This window comes from Loxodonta africana, chromosome 4 (genome assembly GCF_030014295.1).
Source record: "Loxodonta africana isolate mLoxAfr1 chromosome 4, mLoxAfr1.hap2, whole genome shotgun sequence".
NCBI classification, from domain to species: domain Eukaryota; kingdom Metazoa; phylum Chordata; class Mammalia; order Proboscidea; family Elephantidae; genus Loxodonta; species Loxodonta africana.
In genome coordinates this window covers 137,378,229-137,400,360 of record NC_087345.1, presented here as the reverse complement: position 1 = coordinate 137,400,360, position 22,132 = coordinate 137,378,229, and the positions used below count along the sequence as shown (strand labels likewise).

General features: G+C 46.3%; 1 protein-coding gene across 1 annotated transcript in view; it reads left to right on the top strand.

Moving 5' to 3' along the window:
* Positions 1–21,138, top strand: part of PRMT8 (protein arginine methyltransferase 8) — a 114,607-nt gene extending 93,469 nt beyond the window's left edge. The window contains exons 7-10 of the mRNA XM_003410625.3: positions 1,719–1,834; positions 9,121–9,271; positions 18,994–19,115; positions 20,748–21,138. Of these exons, the coding sequence (XP_003410673.1) occupies positions 1,719–1,834; positions 9,121–9,271; positions 18,994–19,115; positions 20,748–20,831 (473 nt within the window). The 3' untranslated portion in view covers positions 20,832–21,138. The remainder of the gene's footprint in view (positions 1–1,718; positions 1,835–9,120; positions 9,272–18,993; positions 19,116–20,747) is intronic.
* The last annotated feature ends 994 nt before the right edge of the window (positions 21,139–22,132 follow it).

Below are 22,132 nucleotides of genomic sequence, written 5' to 3'. Positions count from 1 at the left end.
TTCTGTTGGGAGTTGGGCACTTAGCCTTGGGTTATTTGATGGCCTATCATGGTATATTATCCTTCAGCCAGAACTTCACAAATGCTCCCCCTCTGGGAGGTGATTATTTTCTCTGCCTTCTCACTGAAGAAGGTCTTTCCTTCTGAGCCTCAGAAAGGAATCTGAGTCAAAGGAGCAAAGCTTTTCACTGACCGTCCACCCTCCCTCCTCACACACCCCCTCTCTAACCACATATAGAGGCCTAAGTTCCCTAAGGCACCATTTGTTTGACGGATGTTTTAAAAGAAGATTTAATTCCAGCAGATTAGAGAAAAGCATCTCTACTTCAATACATTGCTAAACCCATCTGAAAACACCGAGAAAAGAGATCCAGCTGCTCAGGAGCAAAAGCCTCTGCTAAGGGCATCCTCTCTGCACCACACGGAAAGAAGGAAACTATACTCCTGGGTTCCTGTCAAGCGGAGTCCCTGTAGCTAAAGGGTGGGGGGACAGGCTGGGTTGGGTCCCTGGCTCCACCATCTCCCTGATGTGTGAGATTGGGCCCAACATTACGTGTGAGTCAGATGTGAACTTCTCCCAGGCACAGCTCTCAGGCACTACTCGTCTGCAGCATGGAGGTATCCTCTTGGGGGTGATGGGTAGGTAAAATGAGGAATCTGGCCTCTGGTAGGTGATCAGTCAGTGATTACAATGATCAGTCAATGATAACAGTAACAATTACATCACTTTAGGGTGATACTGAGCCACCACACTTGCATTTATTTGCTCACCAGCATCCTGCCCCAAATCTCTTCTCCTCTTCTCCCCTCCCCTTCTCTCTCTTCTCCTCTTCTCTCTCCCTCTGTTTCTCTCACATCTCTCTCTCTCCCTTCCTCCTTCTTTTTCTTCCATCTCTCTTTTCTCTCCTTTCTGTCCTCTCTTCTCCCCCATCCCCCCTCCTCCCCTATCTTCCCCTTCCCCAAGCATGGTACGAGTAACCCAAAGGGGCCAAGGAGCACAGCTGGGATGGTTTGTGCCCCTCCGGGGGTTATTTCTTATGGGATGGGTCCTTAGTGAGTGGATTACAGCATGTGAGAAAGACAAAGAAGCTCATGGAACACCCAGCCCCTCATTTGCAGCTGAGAAAACAGAGTCTGAGAGGTGAGGTAATTTGCAAAAGGTCCTGACCAGTCAGTGGTGGTGATGCTGGGATTCAAGCTGTAGTTTGTTTCACTGCAAAGCTCATTAGGTTTCTCTCTGCTGCATTGAAGAGTGGAAAAGGGACGGGAGAAGGAAGAGATGGGCCTTCCCAGTGTGGAGAATGGCTTGGGCAAAGGCACAGAGACAGGAATATGGGTGGCAGATAGAGAGTTCCTAGGAGTCTCTGCTGGCTTGGAGAGGGGGACAGGTAACTTGGGTTGTAGTCCCGGCCCTACTGCATTCTAGCTGTGTGACCTTGGAGAAGTGTCTCAGTGTCTCTAAACTCTAGCTTTCCTGGCTATAAAGTGGGAACTGCCTTTTCCAGAGGTACACGTAAGATATCGGAAATGAGCACTTGCATATTGCAAAGCTCCCTACTCAGGTGATGCTTCCTACCCTGTTGAGATGGGGGCGGGGGGAGGGGAGACAGGTTGCCCCTCAACCTCTCAGGCATGCCGTGCTCTGGGACTCAGGAGGGTCAAGGCAAGCTTCTGGGGGGGTCTGGCTACCTGCCTTGATGTCTTTCTTTGTCCTCACAGGGTGGGAGAACGTCTATGGCTTTGACATGACCTGTATCCGAGATGTTGCCATGAAGGAGCCTCTGGTGGATATCGTGGACCCAAAGCAAGTGGTGACCAATGCCTGTTTAATAAAGGTCTGGAGACTCCTCCTGGTTGAGCCTGGGCATGCTGAGAACCCAACTGTGCCACCCTGGGAAGCCAGAGCTGGGGAGGGCCTGGAATAGAGGCAGCCCCTGCATGGCTCCAGCCTGGGGAGGCAAGCAGCCTTAGCCAGAGCCTTGGACACTCCATGGTGAAGCATAGAAGGCTGGTGCTCTCCTGAGAGCATGACTCCACGGTGGCACAGCTGACGCGAGGGGGCCCAGGGCATGATCCCCTGGTGGTGTGAGGTAGGGTGGGATAGGGTTGAGGGGCATCAGAGGAGAGAACACCTGGAGGGCAGGAGGGGGTGCTTAGGTTTGGGAAGTTCTTCCCTTCAGAGGCGATGTCCATCTTAGAGAGGAAAGCAATCCGTTACCTCCACAGGCTGTGTGACCACCACCCCTACACTCCCACCCCCAAGCACCCATCTGACCTGGGCCAGACAGGGCTTCCAGCCTCCCTCTTGAACGTTTTTGCTTGTACATGTTTTAAACATCTCTTCTTCAAAGCTTTCTTCAGTGCAGATGAAGAATAGCCAGTCAGCATCCTGGGCACACCAATCCTCAATGCATCCTATGGTTAGAGATACAGGAAAAGCTCAAGTTTCCCTTTTGCCACCCTTCCCTTCCAATCCCACGTTCTTCCCAGAAGTAACCACAGCTTATAAATTGAACTGAGTCTTCTAGTCCTTTCTATGTATGCGCTTCCATGGGTACATATATTGTGCTGAATCATATAAAACTGCTGACAGTAGGCTGCTTTGTATCTAGAAAAACACCAAGCCCATATGGTTCAAGCTAAGACATATATAGCTGTAGGTTTTTTTTTTAATGGAAAAATATAGCCTCATTATGCAAGACTTCACCAGTCCTGCTCCCCCTGACCCTCTTCTTGCTAAAACACACTTGTCTGCTCTGGTCCTATACTTCCCTTCTCCTCTGGCAGGTATGTGTTTGAGGGAGGGGGGGCAGGAGAACTCACAGTAGAATAAAGCAGAAAGAGCCCCCGGGATGAGAGGGCACTTCTGAAGGACTGAAGCAAACTGCCGTTCCACCCAGTTGAGGACGGTCTTTTGTCCCTGGACAGAAGCCTTATTAAGAAGAACCGCGACCCTTGGTCCAAGCATCACAAGCATTTAGGAGGAACTTCAGAGGGCAAATAAACGCAGATGGACCCTTACTGGTCTGATCAGAGGCTCCCTCCGTTCTGTAACATCCTGTCTGAGTGGTTTGTCTCAGAGTCTAAGCCTAAGATTCTCCATCAGCAGAGCTCTCACTCTCTGTTAACTCAGCCTATTCAAAGTCCACAAACTCCCAAAACCAAATCCATTGCCACTGAGTTGATTCTGACTCATGGCAACCAACTCCCTCCCCAGCCTCCCTGCCCCATTATAGGGTAGAACTGCTCTTTATAGAGGTTTCTTGGTTGTAATTTTTACAGAAGTAGATTGCAAGGCCTTTCTTTCCACCCACTGATGGGTGGGTTCAAACCACCAACCTTTTGGTTAGCAGTTGAGTGCAAAAACTTTGGACCACCTAGGGACCCTTATTCCAAGTCCAGGCAGCAGGAATTGTGAGCGATTTTGGCCTTTTATTTCTTCCTACCATTCCCTCCATCCCTGAAGCCTCTCCCTCAGAAACAAGGAAAGCACACCTCCAAACGAGAAGCTTATTCATAGTGCAGAACATTCCTGCAACTATTGTAGGATATGTACAAATTGCAGCTGAATTTGCAAAAATGACACACGTCAGCCTTAGCTAAACATTAGGTATCTGCATGTAATGCCTTTAGCTTGGGAACAAATGAAAATTCCTTTTCAACGCACTTAGGCCGCAACTCCATTTCTGCCCCGGCCTCAGCCCCCACGTTGGTGGCCTATTGGCGTAGTGGTTAAGAGCTCGTAGGCTTACCCAGAGGTTGGCAGTACAAGTCCACCAGCCACTCCTTGGAAACCCTAGGGGGCAGTTCTACCCTGTCCTCTAGGGCTGCTATGAGTTGGAATCGACTCGAAGGCAAGGGGTTCGCTTTTGGCTTATCCCACACAGGAACCAGCAAGTGTCTTTTCCTTGGTTACATCTGAGTGCATCCAGGCCAAAGCAGCCAAACTTAACCAAGGCGGAGCAGGAGGGGGTGGATTACAGAAATTCTGGGACACTCCTATCGAAACTCCCAAGGGCTCTGACGATGTCCCAGGACTGGCAATCTGTGATTAAGTCCTGCCCCCTCCCTGCTGTCTGTTACTTCGGTTCCTCTCAGTGTCTTCTGGAGAACCATGAGGACCCTCTGTGTTTTTACCTCTGCAGCCAGGACAGCCCTTCCCGTCAGCTCTTGCTAATGTGCTAAGCAACGTCTTGTGGATCCTGCTGGGAAAACACTTGCCCTTCTTCACACACTTAATTGCTATTTTCATTGCTATTAACGTTGCAGAGTGTGACACTTTATTATAATTAAGACTCTGTTTTGACCAGACTTCTGCTCTGAGACATCCATTTGTAACATTATTTAGTGGTGGGGATGGCAGCGGCCAGAGGCTCTTGTGAGTCACTTATGCCCGAGGAGCTCTCCCTGCATGAGGGTCGCCTGAGGCCAAGTCAGTGGGTCTCCCTTGGGGTCTCTGAGGTGCTGCCGGGGCTGAAGAAAGAAAACCTTCCAGGTAGGGGCATGGGCTTCGGGCACTAACATAACTGAGTCTACAGACTTAGGGTCTGGGAAGTGTGGGCCTGAGCCCAGAGGGCTTTTGTGTCTTGAAGCCCAGCCACAGCTGATCTCACGCTCACAGATGGCCAGACCCTGCCCCCCCACCATCTGCCTCAATTGTCACCATTTTACCATATAGATTTATTACTTTCAGTCTTGAAGGACTTTGTTCTTTCAGAGGCCCCTATTAAAATGCAAATGTCTTCAGGACTTATTCAACACTGTGGACTAACGCCTGAGTTGATAGCTGACATTTAGTTTATGGACATCTGAGAGCAAGACCCAATAGAAATGGAATCCCTGATAGATGGGGTGTGTGTGTGTGTGAAGTGATGTGAAGTGAGGGAGTAACCAGGGGTGTGTGTGTGTGTATGTGTGTGTGTGTGTGTGTGTGTGTGTGTGTGTGAAGTGAAGTGAAGTGAGGGAGTAACCAGGTCCAGATGCTTCACAAAGCCTACTTTTAGTTCTCCCTGTCTGTGACTAGGCCAAGGAGTTTGGATGCTTTTAGGTCTACTGTGGGGCATCGCTGAAGGTCTTAGATCCAGGGAGTGACCCAGTCTGAATGGACCTTAGGAGTTGAGTCTGGTGATGGTGTGGAGGAACGGCCTGGGGAAGGAAATTCTTCAAGTTTGAAGATTGATTAGTCAAACACACACTGCTGTGTATCAGGTACTATGGCACAAAAGGAGGGTACACTGACCAATAATGCGCAGCCTCTGCCCCTAACGGGCTCCAGTCTAGTGGCTGGGGCAAGGGTGGAGGTGAGAATTTGCTGAGATGACCAGGAGCAGATGTGAAGGCCAGGCGAGGCTGATGGCAGAGGAACCAAGAGAGAAAGACACCAGGCACCTTGGAAAAGGCCTGAGACCTGACTGGCTGTCCCTGACTGAGGAGATGGAAAAGTCAGGAGTGTAGACACTGTGAGCTCAGCAGACCATACTATATGCCATTAGTAAAAATACAGTTTACCATGGCTAGCTCTTAGGACTCTCAAGCTGGTGGGAAACTTTAGACAGCATGTGGCCAGGAGGGATAATGAACATTATGCAGGGTGACAGATACTGGGTCTAAAATAATCTCCCAGGCTGGAGCAACAGGCTAAACTAATAAGACGACACGTAATGAATGAATGGGCCCTACCCTCGTGTCTTTGTTTCCTAGAGCTGCCGTAACAAAGTACCACAAACCATATGGCTTACAAGAACAGATATTTATTGTCTCACAGTTCTGGAGGCTAGAAGTCTGAATTCAGGGTATCGATTGTGTTGGTTCCTTCTGAGGCTTTGAGGGAGAAACTGTTCCAAGCCTCTCTCCTAGCTTCTGGTGATGGCCAGTGATCCTTGGCGTTCCTTGGCTTGTAGATGAAGCACACCAATCCCTGTGTCTGTCTTCACATGGAGTCTTCCCTCTGTTCCTGTTTCTCTGTGTCTCTTCTTCTCTTCTTATAAGGCCACTACTCAGATGGGATTAGGACCTCACCCCCACCCTGTACTCCAGTATGGCCTAATGTTAACTGTAACATCTCTTTTTTTTTAGATAACAACATAAGAGTTTTTTTTCCCTTTTTTGTGTGTGTTTTAGATGAAGGTTTACAAAGCAAATCAGTTTCTCATTAAACAGTTAATACACATATTGTGTGGTGACATTGGTTGCCGACTCCATGATATGTCAACACCCTCCCTTCTCAACCTTGGGTTTCTCATTACCAGCTTTCCTGTCCCCCCCTGCCTCCTTGTCCTTGCCCCTGGGCTTGTATGCTCATTTAGTCTCATTTTGTTTTATGGGCCTGTCTAATCTTTGGCTGAGGGGTGAATCTCAGGAGTGACTTCAGTACTGAGTTAAAAAGGGAGTCCAAGGCCCATAGTCTTTGGGTTCCTTCACTTTCTGTCACACTAGTAAGTCTGGTCTTTTTTTTCGAGTTAGAGTTTTGTTGTACATTTTTCTCCAGCTCTGTATTGGACCCTCTATTGGGATCCCAGTGAGAGTAGTTGGAGGTGGTAGCCAGGTACCATCTAGTTGTGCTGGACTCAGTCTGGTGGAGGCTGTAGTAGTTGTGGTCCATTAGTCTTTTAGGCTAATCTTTCCCTTGTGTCTTTGGTTTTTTTCATTCTCCCTTGCTCCAGATGGGGTGGGACCAGTGGAGTATCTTAGATGGCTGCTCACAAGCTTTTAAGACCCCTTAACTGATAACGTCTGAAAGACCGTATTTCCAAACAAAGTCATTTTCACAAGTGTTGGGGGTGGGAATTTGACATATCTTTTTGGGGGACACAATTCCATCCATAACAGCTGGAGTCCCAGAAATAAAGGAATAAGGATTATAAGAGGGGTGTGGTGGAGGGAGCTGGGAAGACTTAAATGCAATATGAGCCAGCAGTGTGCAATTCTGAGGTCAGAGGCTGCTAGAAATATGTCCCAAACAAGGAGTGTGAAAATTTGCTTTGGTCAGTATTATTCTCAGTTTTGAAAGTGGTAGAACTCACCCAGACGACAAAGGCCAGGATGATGAGGGGTAAGAAATCACGACTTACAAGAAATGAATGAAAAACCAGAGGCAGTGTAGAAGAAAAGATTTAGGGTACCCATGTGAGTTGGAACGGGCATTCAGCATATTCTATGGGTGGAGTTACAGAGAGACAGTTATGAGTGGGCTTCATGTCTTGAAGAAGGACCTGATGATTGGAGATGGCAGGAGATGGAAGGAGCTAACTGGAAGGTAGTGAATTGACCACCGCAGAAGCTGTCCAAGCAAGAGCTAGATGGCTGCTTATTGGGAATGCTGCAGAGAGGATTATCGAGCTGGATAAAGGCTCAGCTCGAGTGAGGGCTGCCTTTATCTGATTCTGCATGCCCGACTCAGGGTTTACCAACACAATTCATTCTTACTTCCCTGTCTTTGGACTCTAGGAATACCACGTAACTTGCACCTAAAGTGACATCCAGGGTTTGGGGGCTCCCACATACCCTTAATCCTGGAATCCCACCCTCTCCTCAATCAGTGGGTTAGGGAGCCTCAGCTTCCATCACAGGACAGCATGACTAAGCACCCCAGGCCAAGCAGAACCCCCTGATCTGATTGGCCCCCCTTACTCATACCTCCTGCCACCCACCCCTTTGGAAGCAGCACTTCTCTTCAAAGTCCTCAGGATACTTTGCATCTGTTTTTCCTTTATTTATCTTAGAAATATATAGAAATAAAAGCCACATTCTGTCATGTCATAGCTCTTTTGTCTATTCCCATTTTCTTGTTCCACACCCTCAGATTCCTCTTGCCTAATTATTCTCCACATGTTCCATTATCTGGGTCCCAGGAGGACCACTTGGAACCATTCCAGGTACACAGGTGTCTGTCTGACTCTTACTGAGTTTTCAGGACAGAGGTCCTTGCTACCCAACCCTGACAAGTGGTAAGTTCTTCCTTGAGTCTAATTGAAATCTGTAGCCATATCTCTTGGCCACTTGCCAGGTTTGCCTTGTGCCATTGGAGTCAGCAGAAGACAAGTCAGCATCCTTCACACTGAAAAAACAATGCATTGCAAACCATCTTTCAATTACACTTGCTCCCCATACAAGATTGATTTTCAGCCACTTCTCAGCTGAAATTGTTAAAATTATTTGTTCTTCTTGTTCTCCATTCCCCAGCCAGAACTGAAAATTTTCACCTCATTTCTCCACTTTTTATTTTTATTTTTTTAACAGTCCAGCCTTGTCATAAATGGTCTGCACAGCTTCCTAAGCACAGTCTGTGACTTTCTGTGGGTTTGGATTCGTACTCCTTGACTAATACCCAATGCCTCCTATTACAGGAATTTGAATATCAAAAAATTGGGAAATACAGTCTGGTTCATCAGAATCATGAGGAGGGCTTGACAAAACACAGATGGCTGGGCTTCACTCCAGAGTTTCTGAGTCAGTAGGTCTGGGATGCCCTCCTATCCCTGACCCCCAAATTTGCTCCCAGGTGATGCTGATGCTGCTCATCTGGGGAGCACACTTGGAGAACCACTAGATGAAGATGAAGAGCCCTGGTGATGCAGTGGTTAAGAGCTCAGGCTGCTAACTAAAAGGTGGGCAGTTTGAATCCACCAGCCGCTCCTTGGAAACCCTACGGGGCAGTTCTACTTTGTCCTATAGGGTCACTGGGAGTTGGAATCGACTCGATGGCACACAACAACAACAGATGAAGATGGCAATGCTGAAGCAGACCAGCTTGAGGCTATTCTGATTTGGTCTAGGGGTGTATTGTCTAATTAACCCTTCTCTCCTCTTCCCTCCCCATCCCCCACCAACTCCCACACCCAGCACATATACCTTCCTGATTCTGTTCTTCTCAGGTTTTGATTCAAATCCATTTGCACCATTGCCTGGGCATACCCTACCCTAGAAAGAATGGAGGAGGTAATTGGGAGGGTGTTGGGTGGGCTTGGGAAGTCATCCCAAGAATAATGTAATTCCCAGAAAGTTTGCTGACAGTAGTCTCTCAGGGGAATGAAGCTGCCGGCAGAGCAGGCTTTCTCTCGAGACCAGGACCCAGACCTGGTGAAATTGATGTTTTTGGCGTTCTCTCTCCCCTGGGCTGCAGGAGGTGGACATTTACACGGTGAAGACAGAAGAGCTATCATTCACATCTGCATTCTGCCTGCAGATACAACGCAATGACTATGTCCATGCCCTGGTCACCTATTTTAATATTGAATTTACCAAGTGCCACAAGAAAATGGGGTTTTCCACAGGTGAGCTGTTTGTTGATTTTGCAGTCCTTGCCCCAGCCCCTGTGTGTTCTAGAGGGTTTGTGGGAAGGGGCTGTGGTTGGTTTCGGCTGGGGGCAAGGTACTGGGGCACTAGCCAGGGACTCTTATTTGGCATCTGGTAAACCTTCTGCAGCTGGGAGAAAGTACACGTCCCCCACACTCTCTGCTGTCCAAGAAGGAGGTAAAGAACAGCATGGTTGGGAGACCACAGCTGAAGACTGCGTTAGTGAGGGAGAGGCAGGCGGAGGGACCATGGATGGATCCTCCCAAAACTTTTCAGATGCACATTTAATTAATGTTTACTGAGCATATTCTATGTTCCAGACCCTATATGAGGGGGGTGAGGATACAGAAATGAAGAAGATTTCTATCTCCACTGCCATGCCTTAGTTCAGGACTCATCGTATCTTTTAGTGGACTGCAAACTGGTCTCTATGTCTCCTTCCTTCCTTCCCTGCTTCCATCCCAAAAGGCATGAAATCCATCCTTCATTAAGTCCCTGACTGCTTTCCCCAATCACCACACCCACTGCCCAGTTTCCCCTCAGAGTGCCTGGTTGCTTGTAGTAGATAAGCCCAGATTTCTTAGTCTGGCAATAGGAGCTTCTCTGACCTGGCCCTAGCCACTTCGTCAACCTCATTTCTAATCCCCTCCCTTGCCAAGTCTTCCCAATCTTTGTCCCATAGCCACCACACCACTCAAATTCTAGCCATATTGAGCTCTTTGTATTTTCCTAAACTCGGTGAAGCTTCTTAAGTCTCTGGGCTGTTACCTCTGTACACAAACTCCTTGCCCATCTGGGGTGTTCTACAGTTGGGAGGGTGGTGGCTGCTCTCTGTCAGAAAGCTTTTGTCATCTCTCTTCCTCCCCTGTCCCCACCTCTTTACCTGGCCAACTTCAGTAGAGGCGAAGTCTTTCAGCTCTGGGGTTATTTTATCTTCCCCGTTCCGTTATGGGTCAGGGTTAAGTGTGCTTCTCAGGGCTCCTTAACACCCCATACATATGTCTATCATGACAATGTTTAAAGTGATACACACACACAAAAACAAAACAAAACAGTACAGAAGGGTATAAAAGTCAAGGAAAAATTTAGCTGCTTTATCCATCCTAGTCCTGCTCCTCAGAGACATATATTATTAATAATTTCATATGCATCCTTCTAAAAATTTTAATGGGTGCGCAAGCACATACATATCTATGCACTTTTTTTTTTTACTTTTTATTTTGGAATAATTATGGACTCATAGGAAGTTGCCAAAATAGTACATAGAGTTTTACGAACCTTTCACCCAGCTTCCCCCATTGGTGGCATCTTATATTACTATAGTATAATATCAAAACAACTGAAGTTGATCAAACATTCAGTCAAGATGCATTGATAATTATTGGTGATTGGAATGCAACAGTTGGAAACAAAGAAGAAGGAGCAGTAGTCGTTGGTGACAGAAACAACGCTGGAGATAGCATGATAGAATTTTGCAAGGCCAATGACATTCATGGCAAATATCTTTTTTCAACAACATAAATGGTAACTGTACATGTATGTCTCACTGAATGGAAAACATAGGAATCAAACTGACTACATCTGTGAAAGAGACAATGGATAAAGTCAGTACCACCAGTCAGAACAAGGCCAGGGGCTGACTGCGGAAGAGACCATCAATTGCTAAAATGCAAGTTCAAGTTAAAAAAAAAAGCCGAACAAAATTAAAACAAGTCCACAAAGAAACATAAATTAGATCATAGTATACACACTGCCCTCTGCTACGTTTTCTTTATTTAACAATATATCTTGGAGGTACTTCCATAGCCTTACAGAGGTTATCTAATTTCTTAAACAACTAACAGGATTCCACTGTAGGGTACACCACCATTTATTTAACATTTCTATTCTTTTTGCAACCATCAGTCTTTTCCACAGGTAGGTGGATAGAGTCACATTTCATTGATCTGCATTCCTGGCTCTTAACACAGTTCATAGTAGGTGCAAGCCAAATCTCTGTTAAATGAATATATGACCATTCAAATATTGTCTATTCATGTAAAGTCTTTCTGGGAATTGGGAGCAAATTGGTTGAAGGTGAGTGTGTGTGTGTGTATGTCTGTGTGTCTGTGTGTGTGGGGGCAGGGGGGAGGTGAGTTCTAGCTGAATTCAAGGATATGATTATTCACTTTCTGAAGTCATTGTGATAATGATCCTTTTTCGCCTGTGGACAGAGGGGGCAATCAGTGTCTCCTGGCCACCAATCCCAGAGTCTTCTGGTCTCCATCATTAGGCCAGTGCTGGTATATCACTGATTGAAGAAAACATGGATCCATGACCCTGGTCATTATCACCTGATAACTTCCTTAGTGGAGCAGCAGAGAAGCTCATTTTTCTTGTGGGCCAGAGCAGCCAGGAGGAGGGAAGGAGATTTTATCTTGACCAAGGCTGGGTAACCTTCAGCCCACAATGGTGAGGGAGTGAGGACAGTGAGGGAGCTGAGGAAGGATCTGCTTGAGGATCATGGATGTGATTGAACACTAAGGATGGAGCCATGGTGGCTCCAGGATGACGCTGAGTCAGGCCTTCCCCTGCTGCTGGTGATGATAAAGTCAGTGGGGAAGAGCATTCTGGAAATAGTTCTGGGTTTCTAAAGCCTAGGATGTAATCTCTTAGTACAGCCCCCTCAGCTGGGGCCTTCCTTTCCCCCAGATGACCTATTTCCTATCCCTGAGGTCAGGTAGACAACCTACTAGACCCCCTGTCTAGAGATGATCCCAGCTGTGGTGGCAGGGATGACATACCTGATGCCCTCACATGGAAGAGGATGCTTGGTTAAGCTCAAGTCTAAAATCAAAGAAGTCTTCTCTGAGCTGCCTGGGAGGTGGTGAGGATTTTCCCTCAGTGTTGAAGTCTCCAACCCATTGGCTCATTTCCTTCCTATTCTTTTGTCTCACTCTAGCCAAGTCCCACACAAGTCCCCATGAAGTGGAATGATGAGGAATATGTTCTGTAATTTAAAAAACCATAGTTCTAAATCATTGTCTGAGCTTACTCCTCTCTCCCTTTGCAGTTATAGCATTAGGCCCTCCCTTTGGCACAGAAGAAAACCTTGGTGGCATAGTGGTTAAGAGCTATGGCTGCTAACCAAAAGGTCAACAGTTCGAATTCACCAGACACTCCTTGGAAACCCTATGGGGCAGTTCTACTCTGTCTTGTAGGGTCACTAGGAGTCGGAATTGACTCAATGGCAATGGGTTTTTTGCATAGAATTCCAGAAACTTAGTCTCTGAAAGTATATTCTCAGGCTCTATATTCCTTTGCTTCCTATGACTTAGTTCAATAGTTCTCAAAGTGCGGGGCCAGATTAGTAGCATTAGCATCACCTGGGAATTTCTTAGAAATACAAATTCTCCAGCCCCAACCCAGACTTAGATTAGAAATTCTGGGGGTGGAGCCCAGCGATCTGTGTTGTAATGAGCCCTCCAGGTGATTCTGATGCAAGCTCTAGTCTGAGAAAAACCAGTGCTTTAATGCAAGACTGCCCTGAGCAAGAAGGTTGGGAATTTGACCAATCCTTTCCTTTTGGGAAAGCAATTCCGTCTCCTCACTGAGGTATACCCTCTTGTCTCTCCAAAACTTCAGGCCTTTGGCTGACATAGCTCCCTTGTTGCAGAATTCCCAAATAGGTAGAGATCTGGGGAAAGAAAAGAGATGGGTCTAGCTGCCTTCCCAGATACCTTGGGGTGTCATTGTGGGGTTTTGCTATGGGCATGTAGCAGATTTCTTTTCTGGTTAGCATGGGTTTGGCAGTGGATAATCTATGAAGACCTCTGCACTCCGACCACTAATAGAGTATTTTCTTTTTGTCTTTAAGAATCTCAGATGCACAGAATTAGATCAACCATAATCCTTGGTTCACGACATGTTGTCATCATTCATTAGGCCATATGTGGCTTATTTATTTATATTTATTTATATTTATTTATTAAATTATTGAATCAATCAATTTTATTTATTAAATTATTTAATAGATTAGTAAATTCTTTATCAATATAAATATTTATCATTTTATTTATTAATACCAAAACTAAACCCAGTGCCGTCAAGTCGACTTGGATTCCTAGTGACCCTACAGAAGAGAGTAGAACTGCCCCATATGGTTTCCAGAGGGTGGCTGGTGGATTTGAACTGCCAACCTTTTGGTTAGCAGCCATAGCTCTTAACCACTACGCCACCAGGACTTCTTACTTATTAATGTGTTTTAATTATTGATTGATATAATGGTTTATTTATTAGTATAATGAACACCTGTGAAAAAAAAAATAACTAGAATGTAGACAAAGCAATTGTTATTAATTAGATTGTAAATAAAAAAAGAAACCCAAAACCATGGCCATCAAGATGATTCCGACTCATGGTGACCCTATAGGGTAGAGTAGAACTGCCCCATAGGGCTTCCAAGGAGCGCCTGGTGGATTCGAGCTTCCAACCTTTTGGTTAGCAGCCGTAGCTGTTAACCACTACACCGCCAGGGTTTCCAGATTGTAAATAGTACCTAGGAATACATTTATTATTATTTATTAGCCTGTAAATACACTAGTTGATATCAAGAAGTAAATTATTATTAATTGGAATAGAAATGTTCTTGAGAAATATATTATTAATAGCTAGAATGTAGATGAATCAATCCACATTGGCATAATAAGCCACTGTGAGCTAAACCACCTTACGCAATGACTCTGCCCCTGCCCATACCTTTGCATCTACCTGAATGCTGCACCCCATTCCATCTTCCTATTTCTCCTCCAGAGGTGAGTATTCTTCTGAATTTTGTGTTCCTTATTCCCTTGTCTTTTTTAAAAAGTTTGATCACATGTATGTGTATGCCTAGACAATCTGTTGTTTTGCCTCATACATTTTGAACTTCATGCAAAGTGTCTCTCGTTATATGGCCCCTCCCCATCAGCCCCCTACCTAGCTTTCCGGCTCAGCCCAGAGGCAGCTGGCTCTGGGACGCACTCAAAAGCACATCATGTATTGTGCAGCTTGAAAATGATCCCTGTTAATGGCTCTGGCGTCTGCAGCTCCAGGCAGAAACCGTCCCAAACGGGCACAGGCACCCAGGGTTCTAGGCTGTGATAGCAGGCACAGCTGGCCCCCCCCACCCCCCCACATCCTCAGCAGGGGTGGGTGGGTGGGAGGGAGTGTAGAGGTAGAAATGGGAGACAGGAACCCTGGGGCTGCAGTGCTACTTCATTCAGGAGAACTGTGTGGTGGGTGGAAAGGCAGTAGCCTGAGGAGCAGCACGCCTGGGTTCGAATCTTAGTTCTGCCGGTATTCAGCAAGATGACCTTGAGCAAGGTGCTTTCTGGACCTTGGGCTCCTTACCTGTGAAATGACTGGGTTGCTCCTGGATTTTTGACATCCTGCGATATTGAGTCATTTTCTAAGGTCAAAGAAGCTTTTTAGTATATAATCTTCAACTCCCCATAAAACTTGTGACCGCCTAGAGCATATAATTCCAAATTTATAGCTAGAAAATGTATTAAATCCCAGAAATAACTATAAGCCATTTAGCCATTCAGAAGTGAAACAGAATTCCATGCTCTTTCCAAAAGCACCAGGAAAAACCTTGTGAGTGACTCTCATTTGTTCTCTTGGCTCCCTCTCCTCGCCATGCCCATTCTTGATCACAGCTCCGACTATACTTTCCTGCTATTTACCTGAGTGTCTTCTTACATAGGGTGTACGATCTGCACGGGGCAAGTCCGTGTTCATCTTGGTTACTAGTGCCCAAATTTAGAACCATACCTGCTTGAATAGATGATGAATAATGAATGAGGGCATACAAACACTTGCACTTGGAATGCTGTGGGCAGTACTGACCATGCTCACTTCAGAACAGGGAAAACTGAAACTGGCCATAATCTAGAGCCCAGAGACTGTGATGGGGAGGGGCTCAAAGGAGGGAGAAAGAAGGAAGTTGGCCTGTGGGGTCAGAGTAATAACAGTAGGAAAGTATCTTCAGACTGGGGAAAGCTGAAGGCCAGATATACCATCTTGATGGTTATAGACTGGGGCTGAGAAGGGAGGGAAAGATGTGTTCACTGGTGAAGAGAATTCTAGATGTCATCCATAGCCATTTGTTGAGTGCTCACCATTGTGCAAAGCACCAATCTGGATACTTCTCCAGACATTTTAGACCACTAGAGTGAGGCAGCATGCCTTTGTAGACTAAAAAAAAAAAAAGCCATGGTTTATAGAAAAATAAAGTCATATACCACATTCCATGATAATTAATACCTAGTGCAATGGCTTAGCCCTGGTGGCAGAGTGGTTAGGAGATCAGCTGCTAACCAAAAGGTTTGCAGTTCAAATCTACCAGCTGCTCCTTGGAAACCCTGTGGGACAGTTCTACACTGTCCTATAGGGTTGCTATGAGTCAAAATCGACTTGAGGGCAATGGGTTTGGTTTTTTGGTTCGGTTTAGTGCAATGGCTTAGAAATACCCTACCAGGGCCTTAATATGTTATAAACAGGGTAAGCATATAACTTATCTTTCAATGAAGGAAGCTTTTGAGAGGGAAAGGGAGAACTGTTAATAATTTTGCCAGGACAACAGGTGTAAACTGGAACTGTCTCGGGTACAACAAAAGGTTTGGTCACCCTGAGTATAGTATGCTTTCCTCTTTCACATTTTATCTAATCTCCACAACACCTCAGGGAGTAAGTATCATGAGCCCCACTCTACGGATGTAGCAAAAGAGCCCCAGGGTGAGAGCTTAAGTATATGGCCAAGTGGAGGCTGGACCCTGGATCAGTTGTTCCTAATTAAATGTTCTTTCCACTATATCTGCAAAAAGATGTTGTTAGATGTGTAAAGATTGGCTTTGTGCAGAGATTTCAACCCTGGCTGTGTACCTGCATCACCCAGGGGAAGATATAAAAATCTTAACAAGCCTATCCCCTCGCAACTGCCCACAATCATGAAATTCGCATCTCTTGGCTTAGGGTCAAAACATCTGAATTTTAATATTTCTCCTGGACACCCTGATGGATAACTAGGATTAAGAAAACTACTTTAGACAATTAGTCTAAGGATCCCTGGTGGCGCAGTCATTAAAACAATTGACTGGTAACTGAAAAGGTCGGCAGTTCGAAACCACCGGAGATTTCAAGGGAGAAAGATGTGGTCTGCTTCTGTAGAGATTTACAGCCTTAGAAACCCTATGGGGTCACTATGAGTTGGAATTGACTCGACGACAATGGGTTCAGTTTGGGTTAATGGACCCGTGACTGAAATGAGGTTTTTAGGGGGAGCCTTTTGATGTTAATGTCAAGGAAAAAACACCACTTTCCTCCAACTCAAGGCTGGCATGTCTTTTGGGGCCTCCATTAGAGGCAGACTCCTGGGCTTGGGGGGCCAGTGAACCAGAGCCCATGGAGTCTCTGGGATTCTCATACGGCATCTGATTAGGTGATAGAAGGAGGCTTTTTGAGTCCCCTTGCCTGAAGGTCTTTAGGAACAGGAGAGACACCTGTCTGTGCTGGCGTAGGTGGCAGTGGGGGTGAGAGTGCCATCCGTCATGCACTGACATTCTCTGCACATACCCGGAGACTCTCTTTTGACAATTTATTTAGATGTAGTTGGCAGGAAGGGTGCTTGAAGCAGGTGGACTTTGTAGACAGCAGTGTGCCTTAGAGGCCAGGAAGGCTGGGTGGGTTTGGGGATCCAGGGTTGGAGAGGCACAGATTGCATGTTCATGATCCTCCTCCCCTTCCAAATGCACAGGCTGTACTTTCTCCCCATGACCTTGAGTTTGAATTGATTTCCCAACTACTCACACTGAAGGCTTCTTGAGTCTCCATGCAAACCATAGACATTCAATCAAGCCAGTTCATTGCTAACGTCAAAGAAAGGCAGACTATTCAACTGTTCAACTCTATTAAAAAACGAGGTTTAAAAGAATCTTAGAGATCACTGGGTCCATCATAAAAAACCAGAAAAACCAAACCCATTGCCATCACGTTGATTCCGACCCACAATGACCCTACAGGACAGAGTAGAACTGCCCCCATAGGACTTCCAAGGAGCTGTTGGTGGATTCAAACCACCAACTTTTTCATTAACAGCCATGTCACTTAACTACTGAGCCACCAGGGCTAATCCCAATCAATGGTTGTTGTGTGAACACTCTGGGAGTGTTCATATGATTGTGGGACAGCTCTAATTCTTCCTGGTGAATTTAAAATCTGCTTTCTAGTAATTTCCAGTGACTGGCATTAGTTCTACCACCGAAGCCACGTACAAGGCCACATATAATACTTCTATGTGATAGTTTTTGAAGTATCTGAAAGACATTTATTATGTTCTCCTCAAGTATTCATATCTTTAGCACTGGTTCCAAGGGGGAGCATTACTGCATCCTGTATCCTGGTGGAGGAAGGTAAAAGCATGAAGGGCCAAGAGGAACTTACTATAAAATGGGTTCTTCTACAATCCACAGATTCCAAAGGCCCCAGTGTAATTGAACGTCTAGGGTACATTGAAGTGTCACAAAATCTCTGCTCTTTGGATTCTTACCTTCACTCATTTATTCAACATGTATAGCTCTTCCGAACGCAATGGTAGGCACTGAAGATCTAATAGTAAACAAGGCTGGCATCGCCCACACTCATAGAGACTGAAGTCTATGGAGGATGCAAGGACGTGGAAAAAGGAAAAAAAAAAGCATTTAAACTGCAATGTGAAAAACACTGTTAACATAAGTCCACAATGCTGCATGAGCCCCTAACCCAGGCTGGGTGGTCAGGGAAGGCTTCTCACAGGAAGTGACTTCGAAGGATGAAAAAGGGAAGGTCTAGGGAGTAGGAAGGGGAAAATGTTCCAAAGACAGGTGCTGCTGGAGAAGATGACTCATAAGGCAGGACCCCCAACATTTAGCTGTAGAATGTGTCATGTGCTGAAAGGAGAGGGATGGAATTAATGGCAAATACAGAGGGGTGCAAGCATCGTCAAGGCTTTGGCTCATGTAGGACGAGTGAACTGTGGACCAGTGTTGGGGCTGTGGAGCGAGAATCATGCTCCATACCCTTTTTATCCAGTTAGGAAGTCAGAGGGCACAGCTGAAGCCCCGCAGTAGGCTGGACCAAGAGTGCTTGGTTCAGTTCCAGAGCACAGAGAAGTGAGCAGGGAAAGCTATTTGTAGGATTGAAGAGAAAGTACATGGGATGTCAGTGGGACTGGAGAAACTGTTTTAGCTGTGGAGTTTAGTACATACGTAAATGATGTCATTTAACGGGAGGTAGGATGGCCTCCAAATCTTTGTCCCACTCTGTCAAATTAATTAAAGACAGTAGCATTTTGAGATTCACTTGTGTCGATGAGTGTGGTTGGTGAGAGTGTTTTCATCTTCCACTCCTTGGTATGAGCTTGTTATATCAGACGGTTTTTCTTCTGACCCCTAGCTGAGCTCAGCAATCCTGAGGAACTGTGAATTTGATGGGAAGGTGAGGTCACTGGGGGTGAATGGGGACTCAGGTGGATACTTGCGGGCAAGCTACAAAGACTGGGCGCCTGACCCAACAAGAGTGTTAGAGGATTCAATGAGCCCCAGGGGAAACCCAGAAACTTCTACCCCAGGTCCTGACCTCCACCTTTCTGGAGACAGCTTCTCTCTGATTTTTCCTTCCCATCTTTTCTGTCCTCGGCCCTCAGCCCCTGATGCCCCCTACACCCACTGGAAACAGACTGTCTTCTACTTGGAAGATTACCTCACTGTCCGGAGAGGCGAAGAAATCTACGGGACCATATCCATGAAGCCAAATGCCAAAAACGTGGTGAGTGTTGAGGCAGCCTCTGTGTGGGCTGGAGTCAGAGAGGAGAAGGGATCCATGGAGCTGAGTCCCAGGGAGCTCCTTTGTATGACCCACTTGCTAAGATTTTTTAGTGCCTTGTGCACAGTCAGGAGAGTTACTGAGGGAGGCAGTAGTAAGCCAGGTTTGGGTGTGCCTGGTCATAATTGGAGGACCCCAAACTAGGTCCCTCAAAACTCCCAAACTATAGGTTTTCTCTAGGTCCCCCTCTGGATTCTCCCTCTGCCTTGAGGACAGCATCCAGATCTTCATGTGAGGGGCTTTGAGAACACAGGATGTTGCCCTGGGCTTTACCTCCTTTAGCAGGAGCTAGACTAAGAAAAAATTTCTGCTGGCCTGAAAGATATAGGTTCAAATTTCTTCAATTAGCCTGATGGGTTGGAGCCTGTGTGATTCTCTTTGAGCAACCCTGGGTGTGGGCATATGCATTAAAAGACTTAGAATGCTTTCAGGGTTGTACCACCGAAGACTCAACCACCTACTTTGTTTTCTCCAAGATGAAATCAGAGGGAACATTTTTCTATTATAACAGGAAGAATTTTAGTTAGAAATTAAAGAGCTTCCTATGAAGATAAGGAAGCTTTAGAAAAACTCCTGAGGGCTGTTGGGGAGAACTCCTTAGCTAGAAAATAATAAGAACACAATAGCCATTCATGCCTCTGGCTGCTGCGAAGAGACCTGCCTGGAGGGAGGGCATGCTGTGTCTTATGTTGGACCCAAAGTGGTCTTGGGGTGGGGGTGTCTTGGATGATCTGTTACCAGCACGAGGAAGTGAGACTTATTGGCAGGAAGGCCAGAAAACTGGTAGAAGTTAGTACTCACAGGTCCCAGAAAGGAAATGACAGCATGCCTACAAGGGGCTACACCTGGGGACAAGGCAACAACAAGCTGGAACTATGGAAGGGGGCTTATGCACGGCAATCAGGGTGGTGTCTCAGGGTTAGCACTAATGCATGCTGAAGTCTTATTGGTCACTTTAATGGTTCCCTGGGTAGTGCAAAAAATTTGCCCTTGGCTGATAACCCACAAGTTGGTCGTTCAGATCCACTCATTGGTACTTATGTACTTCGTAAGATTAAAACAAAAATTCTGTTGCCATTGAGTTGCTCTGACTCATAGAGACCCCGTGTGTTCTGGAGTAGGACTGCTCCATACGGTTCTCTTGGCTATAATCTTTACAGAAGCAGATCACCAGGCCTTTCTTCTGTGGCACAGACTCTTTTTGCCACCCAGGGACCTGAGGATTACAGCCATTGAAAACCCTATGGACTCCAGTGCTACTCTGACACACATGGTGTTGCCATGAGCTGGAATCGAGTCAACAGCAGTAGGTTACAGGTAGAGCATTAATGAAGGAATAGGGAGAAATTTTTATCACAGGAAACCGTATAGGCATGGGGCAGGGAGGGGAGGGCCACTTAGAGTCCCACAATGTTGAGAGTTTGTGTGATAAAATAGGACCAGGACTGCTGTGTCAGAAACAGGAGAAATTAATGGATGCCCAGGCAGCAAACTATGCAGGCTGCAAACTGGCCTATGACACACCATGACTTCCTACCCAGACCAGTGCTGTGACCCTTTGGTCTTTCTTTGCAGCGAGACCTCGATTTCACAGTAGACTTGGATTTTAAGGGACAGCTGTGTGAAACATCTGTATCTAATGACTACAAAATGCGTTAGCATATGTGGGAAGCTGCAGAAAGCGAGCAAGAAAAGAAACTCTCACCTCGGTTGGCTGCACTTGTACCAAGGGAAACTGTTTGCAGGACTACATGCTTGAAACCTGGAGTTATAAACTCTGCCTGGAAGATTGGTGAACTCATCAGGGCTCCTGTGGGCCCTACCTCTGGACAGAGAACCTCTGGCTCCTGAGCTCTGCTTGGGGAGCCCTACACAAAGGCTTCGTTGTCACCAACAATGAACAACCTTGAGTGCTGTGGCTGGTTCCCCAAGGATGGAAAAGTACACATGTATACCCATTGTCCTCCTTAACTGTGAATCTCTGGATCTTCCAAGTTTTGCATGCTGCAGGCATCTAGGACAGATTGCTTCCACTAGAACCTGGAGACGTAGTGTCTTTGATAGCATAAGCGAGATTATCTGTCTGTGTGGTGGCGTGTGCGTGTGTGTGCCTACAGCATATATATTAGTTTATATCCACAGCAGCTGTATATGCGTGCATATACAACCAAGTGGGTATGCTTATGTGTTCATTCAGAGGGGTGTGTATGTGTGTGTGCGCGAATGTGTGTAGAATATATGAATATATATTACTCCCAGAGGAGATTCTGTTGCTTTCGAATAGGAATTTGTTTTGTGATTAGTTCCTCTCCCTTTCCCACACCTTAACAGATGTTAAGCAGCTATGAAATGTTCTCTGTATTAGCTCTGGTCTCCTTTTGATTAGACCGTGGCTCTGAACCCTGAGATAGACCACGCACCCTGTGGGCGCTCAATAAATATACATGAGAGTGATGCAAGGGGACGTCTGTACTCCTGGTGCTTTGGAGGCAGGTGGGCTGGGGTTGGAAGTCAAAGGCCACACCACAGTGGAACAGAAAATCCAAAGGAGCAGTACCTACTTGCGTTCACACTTGCTTCCTGAAGGTAAGGTCAACAGTAGACGGAGCTGTGGAGTCGGGACTAGCCTAAGAGCTTCTCAACTGCAGACTCACAGAGGGGTGGAAAGAGGGTCTGAGGGCGGGGATGTGGGCACATGAGCTAACTGAGGATGCTCCAGAACAGGAGGCCCTGTGTAGCCCAGAGGAAAGCAAAGGTCAAGAGCAGGAGGATCTGGGATGAGGATGTGAGGCGCCCCTGTTGGAAGGATGCAACATGCAAACCTCCACTGTCAGATAGGTGGTGGCTAGAAGCTAAAGAATAACCTCAAATGGAGCCAAACCCAAATGCTCCACCAGGCCTGGCAAAGTACATTTTCTTCCCATCCTACAGATATTCTGTTACCACACTCTGACTGAGGC